The 20,401-nt window shown below is 40.0% G+C and overlaps 2 protein-coding genes across 2 annotated transcripts in view; both read left to right on the forward strand.

The window, feature by feature from the left end:
* The window catches only part of LOC115796995 (zinc finger protein 271-like), a 28,906-nt gene extending 17,184 nt beyond the window's left edge, over positions 1–11,722 (forward strand). The window contains exon 7 of the mRNA XM_030753484.1: positions 9,451–11,722. The gene's annotated coding sequence lies outside the window, so the exon portion shown is untranslated. The remainder of the gene's footprint in view (positions 1–9,450) is intronic.
* LOC115796884 (zinc finger protein 260-like) lies at positions 2,765–9,712 on the forward strand. Its single transcript, XM_030753358.1, has 4 exons — positions 2,765–2,930; positions 6,320–6,631; positions 6,757–7,020; positions 8,254–9,712. The coding sequence occupies exons 1-4, from the start codon at positions 2,849–2,851 to the stop codon at positions 9,366–9,368; spliced, it is 1,773 nt and encodes a 590-aa protein (XP_030609218.1). The 5' UTR covers positions 2,765–2,848; the 3' UTR covers positions 9,369–9,712.
* Positions 11,723–20,401: the final 8,679 nt, after the last annotated feature.

Here is a 20,401-nt window from a genome sequence, read left to right on the forward strand (position 1 = left end):
TAGTATTTAAGATTTGGACCAGTAATAAGTGTCCACTTCCAAAGTGTCCACTTCCAAATGTATGCTGATGATGCTGTTATTTTTACACCTGCAAAAAGTCCTCAGGAAGCATCTTCAATCCTCACATTAGCCTTGGAGAATATACAACACTGGCTCCTTCAGTCCTCCTTACTGCTGAATAAGAAAAAAACAGTTACAATGATGTTTACAAAAAAACCTATAAAACTGGAGCGGTCTAGTGTGTTCCTGGGGGGCGAAGAGCTTGATCTTGTGCAGGATTTCAGGTACCTTGGGGTCACACTGGATCCCACACTGTCTTTTAAAAAACATATAAAACTTACAGCAAGCATAATTAAATTTAATTTAAATAACTTCAAACAAATTAGACCATCAATGACAATTGTTTCAGCTAAGGTTTTTCTACATTCAATGATATTATCACATATAGATTATTGCATTACATCTTGGTCACTCACTGGAGATACGTTCTTAAAACCAATAGAAATATTATTTAAAAAGGCTATAAAAATCCTTGATCAAAAGCCCTTATCATATCATCAGTGTAATATTTTGGAAAAATACAATATGCTCAATTTTGAAAATTTTATTAAATTTAAAAATAGCTGCTTGATCTATAAAGTTCTTCATGGACTAGCTCCAGTTCCACTTTCAACATACATTAAATCAAGAACTGACCGAGGTTTTGGCACCAGAGCCTCTTCCAGAGGAGACCTTGAGATCCCCCGTAGAAAAACAACCTTTGGACAAACGGTTCTGTCAGTCAGAGGGGGTCATTTCTGGAATACTGTACCGACTAACATCAGAGAATGCTCCACTTACAGTACTTTTAAAAAGCACCTTAAGCATTTCATTAAAAGTTCCCAGACATGTTCGCACTTTCACTAATTTTTATTTTTATTTTATTTTATTTTTTTCTTTTTTCTCCTTTATTTCTTTTTCCATTTGTATATTGTTTTAATGTTTGTCAATGTGTTGTCTTTTACTACTATTGTATATTCATGATGTTTTCTGTTGTTTGTCCTTCTGCCTAGGGACTACAGATGCAAATTAGCAAATATGCTATAATCTGGCTCATTTACAATCTGTACTAAGTATTGATTGTTTTATTAATGTGCATTGTCCCAAATAAATAAAAATTAAAAAAAAAAAAAAAAAAATATGAACTGAATCACAGATGGATTGGACTGATGGATTTAACAGCCCTTTATTTGTACTGAAGGAGAGACATGAAGTAATCAATTGGTTTTTGGATATAGTGACAGGTGTACAGGAGTTGGGATATTTTACTGCCAGTAAATATCCCATGGAAACACGTGTAAAAAGTTCAGAATATTAAAACTCTCTAAAATAAACAGTTTTTGGCAGCACATTTTCTGTAGTTCTCCAGCCTCTGCTGTGACATCAGCCAACATGCATCAGCTCCAACACAGCGATAACAGACAAAAATCATCTCCTATAAGCCTGTTATCTGCTGTAATTTGTCCTCAGTGCTGCTGTTTAAATGCTGATCTCTCCCAGTAAGGTATTACCCACAATATGCCTGTGAATAATAAACTGTGTTACTACTATAATATTCTTAAGTAGTTTATTCATTCTAAGATGATGTGTTTGTTGTGTGCCAAGCAGCTGGGTTACAACAACACCTCATCTATAGGTATCATCTAGGCAGTGGTGCATAGATCCAAGCATATACAGGCCTGCTGTGGGATACTTATGCACTCCTGTCTCCTCAGTACCATGTGAAAGGCTTTTCTCCAAAGCTGGAGAGGTTATCTCCAAAAAGAGAAACCAACTGAGTCCACGCGCAGTGGAAAAGATATCACTCCATCCATCTGCTGGTCCAATTCAGGGTTGTGGGAGGACTGGAGCCTATCCCAGCTGCCATAGGGTTCGAGGCAGGGTACACTAGTTCTTAATAAAAACGAATAAAATCACCATCACCCCAGTATTCATAAACACAATCACTGCCACATCTTTTGAAAACATAGCAACAGTTTTAATATAAACATCTTGTGTCCTGTTGGACTTATTTAAACACTGACTGAAATCACACTGACAAGTTTTCTGATACTGATAGACCTCTATCACCATCACCCACACATTAATCAAAAACATAGATGAATGAGTGAATGAACCACACAAAATCAAGTTAAGGTGTTTTTATTTCTATTCTTGGCAGTGATTATTCCCACGCTGCAGAACAGCTGAGAGGCCACCACACATTGTTGAAATGAACCTTTTTTTTTTAGCCAACTGGATGGAAAGCTTCAGCGCTTCATCTGCTCATCACTACTTTTAACAGGAATTATACAACACTTGCATATTTATATGTGTAACACATTTCTGTTTTTCACATATAAACAAGTGTGATTCATGCATGTTTTATCTTTGACCTCGTAATTAGTTACTGCAGTGAAATTATCACGCAAGTCTCCGATAAAGTGGGTAAAATGCATGCATGTCACACAGTTTGTTGGCCTCCGCTGCAGAGATCAGAGCACAGGTGCAGTTATCCCGCCGACACCAGGAGGCTTCATTCAGAGGATCCATGACCCTCCACTGCTGTGACAACACACACACAAAACGGGAGGGTGGGGGAGGGGGGGTCCACTTGAGTGACCGGAGATGACGCAAATCATACCATTTAACAAATCTGCGTGTGTCCCGGGAGGCACGTGACCGCTCGTCAGCAAACCACAGCAGAGCAGGGGTGGAGGGGGAGGAGCAGCGACGTTGTGCGTCTGCACCGACATGGCTGCTGTTTGATGAAGCGGAAGCTGCGGTCTGAACTGAGAGCACAGACACAAAGATCAGAGATTCAGAGAGGATGGTCCAGAAGGAGGAGATCAGCCGTCAGCGCAGACTGCTGGATATCAGCCGGAAACCCGACACAAACTCACACATCACAGGTATGGAAATGTTTTTAACTCTGAGCTGTTGAAGCGCAAATCCTTCAGTATTTGATGGATGACTGAAAAATCTGAAAGCTTCTCAGCATCTCCAGGATTTCTATCAGCTGATCTTAGCTGAAAACTGTTTGCTTGGTGATGAATTCACAGGACAAAACGCTGATATTTGATGAACAGCACACACACACACACTCATAATACAGTCTGAACACCGTCTGCTGACTAAGGCCTGATTTAGACTGATTTATATGCCTATGTACGTAACCTAGTACGTGGCCGTAGCGTGTTATTTACCGTGCGTTTGTGTCCCGGTGTTTTTCATGCGGTGCTAGAAAAAAGCCGGGACTTCCTCCTGAGTCCTCTGTTGTGGACCCAAACTTCTTTCTTCATTCCGATAGTTTCAGTAATCTCCCTCCAGGAATTTGCAGACATTGTAATGATGCTGTGATTATTATTCCTTATACTGGGACAATGGTTGTTATTCTCTCACTGATAACTTCAAAAACTGTGGCGAAGTGTCCGGGTGTCGTGGCAAAAAAAAAAAGAAAAACTATGCTTTGTTGTACTGACATTATCAGAGAGACATCGCGGCAAACGGCGTCCTCCGACCGTCTTGTAGGACAGCGGCTCCAGCTGTCGCTGCTCCCGGGAAGTTCATTTTGTGTCAGCCGATGTCATAACAGGATCACTGTCACACGCTCATGCATTACAAACACGCAGTGTCACACAGCTCTGAATATTTTAGAAGCCGCTTTCAGCAGCTGATCAATGAATTTCTCATCTTATTGATCCGCATTTTTTTTGTTTTCCTTTTGCCACAACTGACACGTCTGCCGGAAGAAGCAACCTGTTACTCGACCACACTTCCAGCTCCTCCCTGGTGATCTGCTCCTGGCAGTCCAGGGGGGGACTCACACCTCTAACTCTGTGTTATCCCATCTTCCTGAATCGCTGTCCACACCGCTGCTTCTGATAATATCACAGACATCAGCATCTATCAGCAATCAGAGTACAGGAAAATGCTTTAAACAGATCAAATGCAATAAATGTGGACTGGTGATGACAGCAACTAGTAAAGGAGATCCTAATTTAATTAAATATTTGTTAAAAATGCCAGATTTATACAATATTTAACAAAGCTCGGTTTCCCTATTACTGCAGTGTAAACAATGCAAGACTTTAAGCACCAGCTGTGCGGCTTCATTCAGAGAGAGCAGTGCTGCTGTGTTTGCTTTGAGAGTAATGGAGAAGTATAGAGAAGGTCAGAAGGAGCTTCATTGCATCTTTGTGGATCTAAAGAAAGTAAACACTACATGTGAAATATGTTTGTGCTTTTTGGAGGCTGTTGAAGCAGCTCTCTTTTCAACGGGGATCGGAGGCTGGAATGCGACTCTTGCTTATTTCTTTTTTGTGGGCATCTAAAATTAAAAAAAAATGTAAAAAAAGCAGTGTTGTGATATGAAATGCACAGAAGTGGTTAGAGGGCTTTTAATTTGAAACATAGTGCAGGAAATGTGGATAAACGGTGTAATTCAGTACCTTTCTACCCTACCCCTCACTGAGCCACTGAACATAACCAGCACCTACCAGCATTTTAAAGGTGGAATCTGTGTATGTTATTCATCCTGAACTAATTAGAACACCTTAAATATCATTATGACCTCTTTGACCATTCAGTTTTTCTTTATTTCACTTATATTGAATATACTTTTGTAAAATAAGCTGGGTTACAGTGAATGTCAATACTCTCCGGCTCCCATAGTCTGCATGAAGTATCCACATGCCCTCAATGCTTCCACTGAAGTGTGAGTGTGTGAATGTTAGGACGTGCTTAGGTTTAGAAATGAATGTGTGCGAATGGGTGAATGAGGCTTGTTGTAAGAAAGCGCTGTATAAGCACAGTCTATTTACATGGAGAAAAATAAAAAAGTGCCTGAGTGTTGTTTCAGTGAGCCCCAGCTCAACCTGCGTCTTCATCTAATGATGCAAATTATAGAATTAACGCATTTGTCCAGACTGTGATTTAAAATGTTACACTTCTCCAGCTAATCAGGTAACCGCACATTCTTTTGAGTGTAATTAGAAGCAGCTCATTGAAAGTGTACAAAAACATGTTTTCAGTGTTTCATCTGAGGGGTGCACTATAAAGCCAGTTTCAATAAACAGTCTTTGTTAGGATAAGCTGACAAAAACTAAAATGCCAGTGAGCGATAACTTCAGTTCCTGAAGTGAATTTATTTTCCCCACTGACATTTCAGAAATCCTGATAAAGTGCTTTAAGCCTTGAGCAAAGTCAACCAGCTATGAGGTGAATCATGAATAACAACAAAAAAGGCAGGCGTGCATGATCACTACTTTCATTTCTGTAGTGTTGTGTAATAATCATTTTTAATATATTTTAAATTTTCTATTCTATGTCTGTGTAAAGTATAGCCTATAGTTACTGATACGGTGCAGTGCAGATTTATAGAACAAAAAAGTGTCAGGTTCTTGAATAATTTTCCAGTGGTTTGGTCCTTTGCTTATACCGAGGCTGAAAGCTTGTGGCTGACTGCGAGTTCTGGCCACGTTTAAGTGTCTGATCAGGTTTGTTGTTACAAATGTTTTTATTGTGGTCAGCTTTGATTTTAACAACACAGGCTCTGTGTGCACTCACATATCAGAAACCTGACAGATCCCTAAAGTCTTTTATCAAGTCTTTTATCAAGCATGATAATGACCTTGTCATTCCAGGGCTGTATGCTTACTTTAATAATGGTAAAAAAAAAAGCATTTATGTAGGTTGGCTGGCAGTAGAACTGGTTCTTTAATTAAACAACATTCTGACATGAAAGAACCCTCACAAATAATGAACAAATTATTCACTTTTTAATATCAACCTTAAGTAAAAAATATGTCTGCGCAGTGACGTGACACTATATTGCGCTTTCAAAATAAAACCACATGACTTGAAGATTTCAAAATCAGGTATTTTTCTCCTCCATGATGCAATTTTTGGGTGGGACAAATGCGCCTGTCTCCAATATGGGGGGGGCCCCCCGGTTCTTACGCCTATGTCATAAAAATATAACACCAAAATGCAACACTGTTGCTGCAAATATGACAAGAGAGCACTGCTGGCAGAAAATTATTAATCATATAAATTCACAAATGAATATATTTCTCTGCACTGTGCTGCCTTTTTTTCTGATAAACGTTTTATATTCATAGGTTTTTATCAAACCTGATGCACACCTCACTGTGGCGCCAGTCATGCCACATTCTGAGCTTGTTGCCTCTCTAAGCATTTGTGTGTAAATGATCACCATTTATTCATGTTTTGATACATGCTTTTGTAAATGAGTTTTTCACATTAGTAACCTTGATCTTGTGTTTCTTTGTTCCTCAAGACCTCCCACAACAGCATGACTATGAGGAAGAGGAGGGTTTGGATGAGCAGCAGGTCTGTAACCAGGAGAGGAAGTCCAGTCTGGACCAGGAGGAAGAAAGCCAGCATGTGGAATCAGGATCAACTAGAAATGCAGAGCTGAAGAAGAGGAGACCTCACAGAAAGAGAAGTCACAGTCAGAGAATAGACAACACTTCTGTGTCAGAGAGTCACAGTCAGACAGACACAAGGAAAAAGTCTCTACAGTGTGAGACATGTGGGAAAACTTTTAAATATAAATCTAACTTTACTAAACATCTGAGAATTCACACAGGTGAGAAATCATATTCTTGTAGCATACAATTAGTGTGTGTTTATGTATCATCACATTAGTAACCTTGTTCTTTTGGGGTTGTGGGGGTGGGGTGTGTGTGTTTCTTTCTTTCTTTGTTCCTTGAGACTTCCCACGCAAACATGACTGTGAGGAAGAGGAGGGTCTGGATGAGCAGCAGGTTTGTAAACAGGAGAGGAACTCCAGTCTGGATCAGGAGGACCCAGAGCCTCCACAGATTAAAGAGGAGCAGGAGGAAGTCTGCAGCAGTCAGGAGGGAGAGCAGCTTGGACTGAAGCGGGAAGCTGAAGGCATTATTGTCTGGACTGGGGAAGAGCGGCTCAGACTGCTGCAGACCATCTGGAAACCTGAGATAAAGTTACACAGAATAGGTATGTAAAACTGTGGTGGTCTTAATAAACATGAATATGACTCATGTAGGATCCTAATCAGAACCCAAAGCTCAGTTACATTTATTTTTAGAGGCATAGGAAGAATTGAAGGTCCACCTGCAATAAGCAGCATGAATGCAGCTCTTTTCTGTTAATATTAAACTTAGTTTCTTCTTTGACTTATACAAACTTGAAGGCTGAAAGCCAAATAAGCTGTGAACTCTTTGATGTTTTATTATTTTAACCCTCTGAAGTTTATGACCACATGACCTTGCTAATGTAGCCCCTTAACTGGCAAGGGCCCGGTGACGGGCCGTTTGTAGTCCCTTTTATATGGCAGGCTAGACCCTCCCATTTTTATTGACACGTCATTCGGCCAATCATGTAACTGGCTGCACCAAATCACCTGACAAAGCTACGTGACGCCCTCTGAGTATTATTGGCTCTGGGAAACCCATTTCTTAACATGATTGGCCGAATGAGGTGTCAGTCAAAATGGGCGGGTCTAGCCTGCCATATAAATGCACTTCATTCGGCTGGCGGACCAGACGCAGCCGATTAATAGGCTATGAAATGGGTTGTTCAGAGCCAATAATAACCAGAGGGTGTTATGTAGTTTTTGTCAGGTGATTTTTTTGCTGCCAGTTAAGGGGTTAAGATGATGTGGCAGCAAGACACTGCCTTGTTGAGTCTCTATTTCAACTTGTATTGAAAGTGTGGACATCAAACTACATACTAGTTTTTAAATTATGTTGTTAGAAGAAGTAAAGCCAGTTATGATCAATAATTTATGCCATGCTTTTTCCTGAATACTGTCCTCACGTGTGATGTGCGTTTGGTGCAGGAAGACACAGTCAGTGGGTTACGGGCTTAATGCACTTATTGCAAGCAAAGGATCTGCAACTAATTATTAAGTTTTAATCCCTTTAATCTATTGTAAGTTTAATGGTTTCAGTACTTTTGCTCACAAAGAAAATGGTGAGTTTAGACAAAGGGTGCCATCTTCTGAACTGCTACTGTCATGACCGCTAGGCGTCAGGAACAGCTAGCTAACCAGCCGCTCACCTCCGGCCTTGTTGCTCTTCAGAGGATGCTTCCTTCAAAGGATGCAGCCTACAAATTCTGACACATGTACACTGATCCAGGTCGCCTCCTAAACAAAAGTCACATGACATCACAGAAAGAAAGAGGACAGAGTAACAATTTTCTTTTTTTCTCTCATTTGTGTCTCAGACGTCCACCAGCAACATGCCTGTAAGGAGGAGCAGGTATTCAAAGAGGAGCAGATGTCTAACCAGGAGAGGAATTCCAGTCTGGACCACGAGGACGCAGAGGTTCTACAGATTAAAGAGGAACAGGATGACCTAGAACCTCTACAGATTAAAGAGGAACAGGAAGAACTCTACTGCAGTCAGGAGGGAGAGCAGCTTGGACTGAAGGAGGAGTCTGATCCCTTCATGGTGACTCATACTTATGAGGAAAGTGAACACAGTGAGCACCTCCTTTCTCACAGCTCTCCTGAAACAGAGAGCCAAGATGAAGAAGAAAGCCAGGATGTGGACACAGGATCAACTAGAAATGCAGAGCTGAAGAAGAGGAGACATCACAGAAAGAGAAGTACAAGCCCAGGAGAAGACAACGCTCCTGTGTCAGAGAGTCAAACTGACACAAGGAAAAAGTCTATACAATGCAACACCTGTGGAAAAACCTTTCACAAAAAATACCATCTGACTACTCATCTGAGAATTCACACAGGGGAGAAACCGTATTCATGTAGCACCTGCGGGAAAGAATTCAGTCTGAGCTCAACACTGAAAATTCATATAAGACTTCACACTGGTGAGAAGCCATATCCTTGTAGCACTTGTGGAAAAAGATTCATTCAGAAATCAGATTTGGAGCGTCATATAAGAATTCACACAGGTGAGAAACCATATGCTTGTAGCACCTGTGGGAAAGAATTCAATCTGAATTCAACACTGAAAACTCATATAAGACTTCACACTGGTGAGAAACCGTATTCTTGTAGCACTTGTGGAAAACAATTTGGTGAGAAATCAACATTGAAAGCTCATATAAGAATTCACACAGGTGAGAAGCCACAATGTTGCACCATCTGTGGGAAAAGATTTTCTGGCTTATCAGGAGTCATTAAACACATGAGATTTCACACAGGTGAGAAGCCTTATCCTTGTAGCACCTGTGGGAAAAGATTTAGTCAGAAATCAGATTTGGACCGTCATATAAGAATTCACACAGGCGATAAGCCGCATTCTTGTACTACCTGTGGGAAAATATTCATTCAGCGGACCAGCTTAAAAAAGCACATGAGAGTTCATACCAATTAAACGTTTCAGAATGACAAAATGTGGGACAGCTGTGAGTTGTAGCAGTGTGTTGGTGGTAGAGCTTACACTGAGCAGAAGTCAAATCACTGCAACACCTGAGTGAAAATATGACCCATATTCAAGTCAGTATTTTCTGTGCAGAGCAGTAAAGAACTCTTAGCATTATTTATTCAGTTTATTACCTTATTCTTAGAATTGTATCAGGGAAACTCTGGTGTTACATTTCATGAAGGTTACAGTTCAGTATGCTCCTGTTCTGTTGGTTCATTGTTTAGTTCTGTTGTTTATTAGTGTATATGTGTTGTTAAAGTTTGAATAAATATTACAGTTGAACTTCCTTTACATATTTTTCTGAAATTTAATCTCTAATATATGAAAGCCGTATAATAGTATTCTGACATATTTATCTTGGGTCAGTTAGAATTGACGCATGCTACTATATTAATAAAGTTTATCTGGTTTGAAGCCAGGAATTAAAAACAGCAAAAATACAGACTGAGTTAACGGACTTCTCAGTATCACAGCTCTGTCATACTTCTTTCCTTTTTGTCTTTGAATTTTCTGGATTCACTTACTGGAACATTTGCAAACAGGATAAGCGGTCGCCGAAGCTGTTTATCAACTCATGAAGTTAGCCCAGGGTGTCCATGTGCATTCAAGTGAAACTGACATCATTGGCAGTTTCTGACTAATCACAATGATGGATAAGTGTAAAGCAGTAGAGTAATTGATTTTACACAGTAGGATAAAACTAGAATAGAAAAATACGAAGAGATTAAACACAATACATACTTCAAGTGACAGAGCAGCTACAGAGCGTATGAGAGGAAAAGTACAGTATTAAAAGCTCTGTATAAATGTGTGTGAGCTTTAGGCCCCTTTTACCCAACACCGTTTCAAAATGAAAACAGTGTTGTTTCGATTCGTTTCAGCCTCCGGTTTACACGAGAATGGAGTGAAAATGATGCATTTTCGAAATGTGGTCCAGAGTGGAGCATTTCAGAAACGCACCCGCCTCCGTCCTAGGGTAAACGGTTGAATACAGTGCATTTTGGAAACGGGGGTACTCGCACATGCGCACTATCGTTGCAACCACCACAGTTTTACGCACACGCGCTAATAGATGAACAACACTCCTTAGGGTGAGGATTCACGAGTGCCTCAGCGAACTTCGAGTAGCGCGATTCACAGTCGATCTTTTCTTGTGTATTTTTATTATTGAGTGTTGTGTGGAGCAGCAATCCAACCTCATCGTCAGTCCACAAAGTCTCTCACATTGGCCATTTTGTAAATAATGAACAAATCTTTGCGGCCATCCTACTGAGTCCCTCCACGCATGCGCGTGTTGTTTAAAAACTTTCAAAAAAAGAACAAAAAACACCACCATCTTGTGGCCTGGCAATGGGAATTACATCGTTTTCACCGTTTCAAGCGTCTTCGTGTAAATACAAAGCATTTCTGAAACATCTGTGCGTAAATGGGAGGCCGAAACGCATCAAAACGACACAGTTTCCAGTGGAAATGGTTTCGTGTAAACAAGATCTTAAGCTCGTTGCTCAGTAAGACTGGAAAAGTGCTACTATATTAATAAAGTTTAGCCTGTTTGACGCCAGGAAAGAAGAACTGTTTTGGATTTTCCCTCAATAACAGCAATTTTAAGTTTTTCACTATATTTTAAAGTAAAATTTATATAAAATTTCAAACACTCTGTGCTTCCTAAAGGTTGAACCACAGAATGGCAGTATCCTGCCAGGATTTAGTTCAAATTTCACTGGCTCTGGTCTCAGAGCTACTGCTTCTATTGTGTTATAATGGCCTCCTTTTAAACTTTGTCAAATCCGTCTTGTATTTTGGATGGTCACCTCTATTTCTTCACCCCTTCTTCACCTTTCCTGCTGTGCTCTTCGTCTCCTCTGCTCTCTGCTCCTGTTCTCTCTCCTGTCCTGGTTATAAACAAAGAATGCAGCCAGCTGCCAAACTTCATCCAAAGCTTACATTTTCAATATCCAAAGCTTAGATTATCAATTCAATAAATGTTTGAAAAAATAAGATAATTATTAATGTACTATTTCATACCATAAAAGCTAAACAGTCAATTCCAGATATTTAATGCAGCTGCATATTTACACCAATCAACATATTGTTGCTGTTTATCCCTGCATGAAAATGGAAAAAAAAATGTTGTTTTTAGTTTGATATCCATCTTCACAGTATTTGATAATCACTCTTCTTTACACTGTATTTGTTACTGCACTGTATTTGAAAGTAGTTGTTTTATTTTATATAAACTATTGTGTAGTGTCTTCAAATGTTCACTAGATTTCATTAATCTGGAGTAAACATAGAATGAAGTACATGAACCTCTATTGTCATCTTTATGGCTCAGTGTGTCAGAGATTTTGGGTAATTTTCACACACTTTAGGCCCCGTTTACACAACAGTGTTTCCACTGGAAATTACGTCGTTTTGCTGCGTTTCGGCTTGCCGTTTACACTGATATGTTTCAGAAACGATCTGTGTCTACATGAAGATGCTTGAAATGTTGAAAATGTAGTTCCCATTGCCAGGCCATAAGTTGGTGGTGTTTTTGTTTTTTTTGTTTGTTTTTTTTTTGCAAAGCTTGTTTACACAACATGCGCATGCGTGGAGGGACTCAGTAGGATGCTTATTATTTATAAAACAGCCAATGTGAGAGGCTTTGTGTGGGCTAACGATGAGGTTGGATTGCTGCTGCACACAACACTCAATTATAAAATGGCAAAAACACAAGAAAAGAGTGACTGTGAATCGTGTTACTCAAAGTTCGCTGAAGCATTCATGAATCCTAACCCTCACGAATAATGATGTGCGGATTGATACTGAAATAGATACTTCCGATACTTTAAAATCGATTCTCAAATCCAAGTATCAATACTTTAAATACTTCAGTCATTTAGATAATGTATCTTAACAAGAACACGTTAGAAAGTAACTAAATAATTGAGATCTTCCCTAAGTGAGACAGGGTTGATGGGAACTACTTTTTCTTCCACCTGGTAAGTGTGTAAGTGTGAAGTTTGCAACCACTTTCAATATGGAGGAAAGAATCATTTTAGCTGTGTTTGACTTTCCTATATTATATGACATGTCACCCATTGATTATCGAGAAACACATAAAAATGCAGCCATATGGGAACTTGTTGGCGCCAGGGTGGCCTTAATCCCAATTGGCACAGGTGTATAAAATCAAGCGCCTAACTATGCAGTCTGCTTTTACAAACATTTGTGAAAGAACGGGTTGCTCTACAGAGCTCACTGAATTTGAGTGTGGTGCTGTGATCGGATGTCACTGTTAGAACAACTGTTTGTGAAATTTCTTCCCTCCTAGATATTCTACCATCAGCTTTAAGTGGTATTATTGCAAAGTGAAAGTGTTTAGGAACAACAGCAACGCAGTCATGAAGTGTCAGACCACATAAAGTTACAGAGCAGGGCCATCGAGCGCTGAGGCTCATAGTGGGTTTCTTAATTAAGTCAAAAGGCAAAAGTTTGGACACACTCAGGGTGAGTGGCTGGTACTGTACATTTTCTTTATTTCATTTCACTGAGGTGATGGAATGCTGAATGTAACATGCTTTCCAGACCATGTAATCCATCCTGTGCTGTGATACAACAATCATGACTTACTTGATACTGAAAGGTTGAAGGCTTCACTCCACTCTGTTGAAGAATATGAGTCATCTTTGCGGCGACTCTTATACGTGTAGTCTCCACTGCTGGATGCAGAAACTTTGACTATCCAGGAATGATTGTAAGTCCACTGTGTGGTTTGATTGGGCCCTCTCCAGCCATACTCCCACTCAGTGGTTTCACCTCCTTCCTGCACCTCACATGTCAGACTGATGGTCTCACCACTGAATATCTGAGGCTGGTTGGGTTGTCCTTTTACAACAACCTTATTGGAAACTGTTTACAGAGATTAACAGTGAAGATATGAATAGAAACATGAAGTCAGCAGAGAAAACTGAACACTGTATGTTTGATAATCATGAGTGAATGTAGATTTCAAACAAAAATACTGAACTCACAGGTTACCTCAATGGTGACATCATCACTTTTATGAGTGTAGAAAACTGGGTTTCCTCTTCCTCCTCTGCAGCGGTAGATTCCTCCTTGAGATACTCTGATTACTCTGTTTTGTTGATCATCTTGTCTGATGTGAACTTCAGTAGTGGTTTTGTCACGTCTGAACCACTCATATTTCCAGCCAGCAGAGCTCCCCACAGAGCAGGTCAATGTCACACTGCCCCCTACTGGTATGATTGTTGTTCCTGCAGTCAGTGTGGCCCTGGGTTTATCTGCTGTTAAGAAAAAGGGAAAAAATTACATGCACATGATTCATTATAAGAGCATAAAAACACATAAAAGGCCACATTTTAAGTTTAATATTATACAACATCCACCCTGCAGTACAATTTACAAAATTCTCCATTATGATATGTTTTCTGTTATTTTTTTCTCTTCAGTTTAAAATACTGCTTTTAGAGCTCTAAATAATCACAGTACAACTTGTGGCCTGAAGAAGTCACACTTAATGCTGTGTTTACTGTGAGTAAAGTAAAATCAGTGGTCCGGGTTAAAGTTCAAGTTTGATAGCATCAGAAAAAAAGTTTCCATGACAACACTGATTAAATGTACTTTGTATTTTATGATTCAGGTGAGGATACAGGGATCATAAATGTATTGGTCATTGAGGACTTACCCAACACACTCAGAGAGACAGTGTTACTGTTCTTTATTGAATGCGAGTTCTTCATGTGACCAGTGCACCGGTATTTACAACTCAGATGTGTAGACGTAATGTTTAATCTGTATTCTTTGCGTGTGCTGTAGGGGAGAAATTCTTGACCATTCCTGCTGATTTTGTACTCCCAGTCAGTGTCTGCTCCTTCATTCATGTCACATTTGAAGGTAACAAACTCTCCAATGAAAAAAATGGATGAGCTGGGTTCAGTAGTTAGCACAGCATCTAGAATCCAACACAACCACAGCATTATCAGTCTAACACACCTTTATGTACTTTGTAAAGCAACATCTGAGTTGATATGTTCATAAAAGGATAAATATATTGATAAATAAAGAAAACTAGAAATTGAAAATACTTAAGATTGATGCTGTAAACTGACCTTAATCTTTATTAATTAAATAAAAAGAAATGGAAAAAGTGAAAGTGTTCAGTCACCTTGAGTGTGTCCAGTGCAAAGGAGCATACAGAGCACTACGATAAAGGCAGAAACTTCAGAGATCAGCAAACTAATGACACACTCAAATATGGCATAAATAAAAGGCATGTGGTGCTCCCAGGTTTCTTTCTTCATCACTGATAATTTGGTACATTTTACATCTTAATATTAAATGTAACCATTCTCATATCAACTACACCAGCGCTCAGCTCTAATCTGAGTCAGTGCACTAAAATCTAATCCAGTCTACAAACAACCATGTTGATAACACAACCTGAGTCCTCTGTTCAAATGAACTGAAATGGCTCAAATAACTGATCCTCTGCTCTTCTCCCTGAAACCTGTCTGTCAGTATGAATGAAACAATAGAAGTCAGTGATGTATTCACAGAATAGGCCCAGCTCACAGAGCAAAGTGGCTCCCATCCTCACATCCAGCAGTGACTCATCTGAAAACTTCTACAACTTCCTGTGAAGATAGAGTGAAGCAGCAGCTACGAGACACCAACAACTGTAAAGCAAAGACTTTTAAAACTTCTTCTCTCCCTGATTTCTTTTTCACAGTAAAACACAGTACACTATCACAACCTAACAAGTGTCATGTCAGTGTGTGGCAGGAGCAGGAAGACCCTATTTCTAAAATTAGAAACATCCTTTCTCAGAGTGATGCTGAAAAGCTAATTCATGCATTTATTACTTCTAGGCTGGACTACTGTAATTCATTATTATCAGGCTGTCCTAAAAGCCTAAAACCATAATGTTTCTTTTTATTCACCTTTTATTCACCTTATTTATTTTGTTTATACTCCACTCTGCATTTAATCATTAATTATTATTAATCTCTGGCTCTCTTCCACAGCATGTCTTTTTTTTCCCCTCTCCCCTCAGTCCAACTGATCGCGGCAGATGACTGCCCCTCCCTGAGCCTGGTTCTGCCGGCGGTTTCTTCCTGTTAAAAGGGAGTTTTTCCTTCCCACTGTCGCCAAGTGCTTGCTCATAGGGGGTCGTTTTGACTGTTGGGTTTTCTCTGTATTATTGTAGGGTCTTTACCCACAATATAAAGTGCCTTGTGGTGACTGCTTGTTGTGATTTGATGCTATATAAATAAAATTGAAGTGACGTGAAGTGAGTGACAATGCCCCTCTAAAGAGGAAGTGCTCAAAACATGAGTCTGGTTCCTTTACCTGACTAGTAGTGGGCCTGTGGAAATGTTTTAATCAGCCCCACTCAATGTGGGTTATGCACCTTTTGCTTTTTCTATTTCAAAGACAAACATTCAGCTATTATATGTCTGGGTTTATGACGGTAGATACAACGCTTCTAGGCTTTTACATCAGGTACAAGGGATGGAGTTGTAACGCTTATCACTGGGAGGTTCATCTTCTTTAGTGAAAAGGATCTTATGGGTTAATGCAAACTTGTCTGCAAGAACCGCAGCTTGTTTTAATGTAGACACCTTCCGTTCATTTATGTAAACAGCTATGCGTTCCGGCACACAGTTCTTGAACTCCTCTACTAGCAGCAACTCCCTCAGAGAGTTCACATCCTCTGCCTTACATGCAGCACACCAGTGATCAAACAACAGCTTTTTTTCTCATGCAACATCAGCGAACAAATGATCTGACAGTTTCCGCAGTCCCCGGAAAACCTGTTGATAGGCTTTGGGCACTAATTCATGTTTTCAGGACAGCATTTTTCACTTTATCACAACACAGGATGTCCTCAATAGAAAAAGAAGCATACACTTCCTGCGCCTTTCCCGATAATCTACATTGCAAGAGAATAGCCCTTGTCCAATGTAAAGAGTTTGCTATGCACTCAAATGCTCCAAAATAGGACTCTATTTCACTTTCACAAAATGGTGGCACCAAAGAAATGTGTTTATTCACGTCAAATGCAGTGGTGGTGTTAGAGGCAGAGTGAGAGTGGTTGCCTGGACTTCTACCCAGAGAGATGTTCTGCAACTCTAGCTCCTGCATCCTGAGTGTGGTGTCAGCTTACAGCTTTTTTTTAACTCAAACTCCCTCCTAAACTGATTTAGGTGAGCGCTTAATCATGTTCCAGGTGACAACCCAGCAGAGTAAGGGGCAAACCAAAACAGGGTGGCCAGCTTTTCCTCCACCCTGCAACTCCGCAGGGCAGGCGTAGCAGCCAAGGGCAGTGGATTGGTCCCCCCCTCCAGAAATGACTCACCCTCTGCTGGCTCATCAAGCACCCCTTCATTTATTAAATAATCAGCAAGTGCCTGTTGTACGTCGTCTTTCCTGAACGAAAGGGCAACGGGAACCTTGTAATGTTTAGCGAGTGAAAGCAAATCAGCTTTCTTACAGCCCTCCAACCTCTCTAGGCTTGGAGTAGCGGCAAAATGCTCCAAGTCAAACACCATGCTGACGCATACACGCAAATAACCACACCCATGCCACAAACAATAGCCACCTGAGACCCCACGCCCAACATCCTCAGACTGCCTGCACGGTTCTCTGCCTGTCTATCTTCTGAGGCTTACCAAGCTCAGGGTGACTTTAAAGCTGAAATCATAGCGGGCAACCCCCTGAACCACCTACCCCCACCAGACAATTGTCTTCTCCACTCAGAGTTATCTCAAAAATAAAAAAGGCAAAACAACAACTGAGCACTCATCGGAAGAGCCTGTGACTCAGCTGAGCACTCTCCTAATCTTGCTAAGGAAGTTGCGCAGCGCACAACAACAACACCAACAACTACACACCCCCAGGCAATCCTCCCATTAGAGGAAGGGATCCTGGATGAGCCCCCACAAACTGTATGTTATATCCCATGGGCCTAGGGGACAAGGAAGCAACATACGATCAGAAAATCAAACCAAGAAAACAAAATCATTGGTAATGTTTATTTATAAGACTAAAAAAACTTAAAACTAGCCAGAACACAAAACAATCTCCAAACGGAAGACGAAAAGCTACAAACGAGAAAAAGAAACACACCAAACTCACAGTCAACTAAAGCTAAAAAACCCCACAATTCTCTGGAACCCTGGAGCACATTTGTGGTCAGCCCACTGACAGGTCACTCTCCACCACTGGAGTAACAAAGCATCCGCCTAAGCAAATGATGTTGTGCAGACTGATCTTGACACTAATCTCTTCTCTCTAGAGCACTGCCTCCTATCCCACCTCCTTATTTCCAGTGTCCTTAAATAGGAGACGCCTTGGCTGTAGAGAGGGAGAGTAAGAGAGAGAGAGAGAGAGAGACGAAGAGAGAGAGAGACTGCAAAGCGATCCCAAACACACAGCAATAATAATAATACAGCACGCAGCCGTAACACTAGGAAACACACAGCCATGAGGGAGCACTCGACAACAGACAAAGGGAAACAGACAAATATAAACAGGATAAAGAGAAGATGGGAAACAGATGGAAACACAGCTGGGAATACCCAATGACCTGGAAGGATGTTAAATCAGACACAAGATACTAAGGACTCTGGGGACACAGGAAGCTCAGGATTCAACAACTAGGGCTGTTCAGCAGGCCACCAAGCCATCTCCTCTCACAACTGGGGCTCTTGCAGCTCTGCATCAGGCTTAAGATAGCCGTCCTCACCCTGAGTACAGAAACAGGTGAAACAACGAAGTGAGGAGGTAGCACACTCTTTAACTGGGCTTCCCATACTAAACAGTTCAAAATGGAGAATTGTCCACATTTCTGGCTGTGTGCTTCTGTGTGGCAGACAGGATGTATATCCAAATGCAGGACTCGGGAAACTGACGTAAACTTTAAGCTAGTGATGTGCCATTCTATGTCGAGGCTTCAAAGCATGTATCGAGTAATTGAGGGAGACTTTTGTGAAGCGCATATCGAGGCTTGTGTTGGCAAAGCCTTGCAAGCCGGCCGTACCACATGACTGATTCAGGAAACGATTCGCGGTTTCAGCGTGCGATTCGATATATAAGGGGCAGCAAATGCCCTGGATACCCCCCTCACAGTTTGTGGTATTGGTGATTGTTGCACACTGGTTTGCAATGTATTTGAGCTGATCTTTTTTGATGATGGAACCAATAAGAGATGATTTTCCCTGTCTGGAAACATTTTCAGCTGATCTCTCCTAATAATGTGTGCACATAGTACTAAATTATTACCCCAGCTTCATCTGTGCTGTGTGAAAGTGTATTTTCTGAAGCAGGTGAAATTGTTTCAAAGAAAAGAAAATGCCTGAAGGTCAGCCCTGTGGCAAAGATGTTATTTCTAAATAAAAATGAATAAGTAAAATGTCCCTAGTGAGCACACTTACCAACCAAGTAACACAATCACATTCACATCATAACTCTCTCCCCACTTTTTTTTCCACTTTCCCTCTTGACCTCAGCATTGTATAATAAAGACAGACACCATATTAATTAGTTCAGGATTTATTTATTGTCATCACAAAAATCCTTTATTCTGCTCAAAGCTTCATGCACAATCAGCCTGCCTGTTTTACATTAACTGTACTCTTGATGAAGAGACAAAGACTGAGCCAGACAGGGAAACACAAGGGAGGCAGGAAAAACAGGAATTCAAGGAATAACACAAACAGGCTGAAAGAAAGAAGAAAGAAAGAAAGAAGAAGAAGAAAGAAAGAAAGAAAGAAAGAAAGAAAGAAAGAAAGAAAGAAAGAAAGAAAGAAAGAAAGAAAGAAAGAAAGAAAGAAAGAAAGAAAGAAAGAAAGAAAGAAAAATACCACACAAGAATACAGAACCATAATCAAATGTGAAAGCTAATGAAAATCCAGATGTCTCAAAAACCCCAAAGACATTTATTGTCAAACTCATATCCTAAAAATAACTTTTTAGAATTTACTATTGTTTGCAAATTTTATAAACTCTGGGGGAAGAAAAGAACATTTATACAATTTTTCCCACTAATTCTGTGGCAAATTATTCCATAATTACAGAACATACTGAGTAATTAACAAAATCACATAAAATTACACAAGCTATGCTTCTTTTACTGTTCTATATTTATTTACAGGTTTTTTCATTTACATCAGAAATGTAAATTCACTGCGTATTTTGTGTAATTTCATTAATATTTCACATATTTAAAATATAGGAAAACTGTCTAATTTATAGGAAGAAATCTGTTTGTGTGTGTGGGGGGGAATACAGTGTATGCCTTATTTGAGTCTGTTCAGCTTCATGATATCTGGATTTTCTACCTTTATTGCAGTGTTCTGTACATTTCTCTTCACTGGACACGGTCAAGGTGACTGGACAGTTTTCACTTTTTCACTCTTTATTGTTTGTTTGTTTGTTTGTTTGTTTAGCAAAAATTTATCACCACCTGCTGAATCAATCTTAAACACATCCCATTTATTTATTCACTGATTTTTCAATATATTTATAATTTATGAAAATACCAACACAGTCGGTAATGGTAATGTTTTAGATTGATAATATTGTGCCTGTGTTGGAATGCAGATCCTGTGCTAACTGTTAATCCCAGGTCATCCAGCTTTTTCATTGGAGAGTTTGTCATCTTCAGATGTGACTTGAATGAAAGCAAACACAATGACTGGGAATACAAACTCAACAAGAATGGCAGAGAGCTTATCCCTTACAAGACATACAAAAAATACAGATTAGAACTCATATCTACAAGTTTCAGTGCTAAATACCAGTGCTCTGGTCACAAGAAGAGCTCGCATTATACAAAGAACAGTAATACTGTCTCTCTGACGGTGTTGGGTAAGTCCTCAATTACCATGACAGTTAACATGACAAATACATTTATGATCCCTGTTCAATTCCTCATTTCATCTATTGTCATGGAAAATTATTTATATTCTTTTTTC

This window comes from Archocentrus centrarchus, chromosome 18 (assembly GCF_007364275.1).
Source record: "Archocentrus centrarchus isolate MPI-CPG fArcCen1 chromosome 18, fArcCen1, whole genome shotgun sequence".
In the NCBI taxonomy this organism is placed as follows: domain Eukaryota; kingdom Metazoa; phylum Chordata; class Actinopteri; order Cichliformes; family Cichlidae; genus Archocentrus; species Archocentrus centrarchus.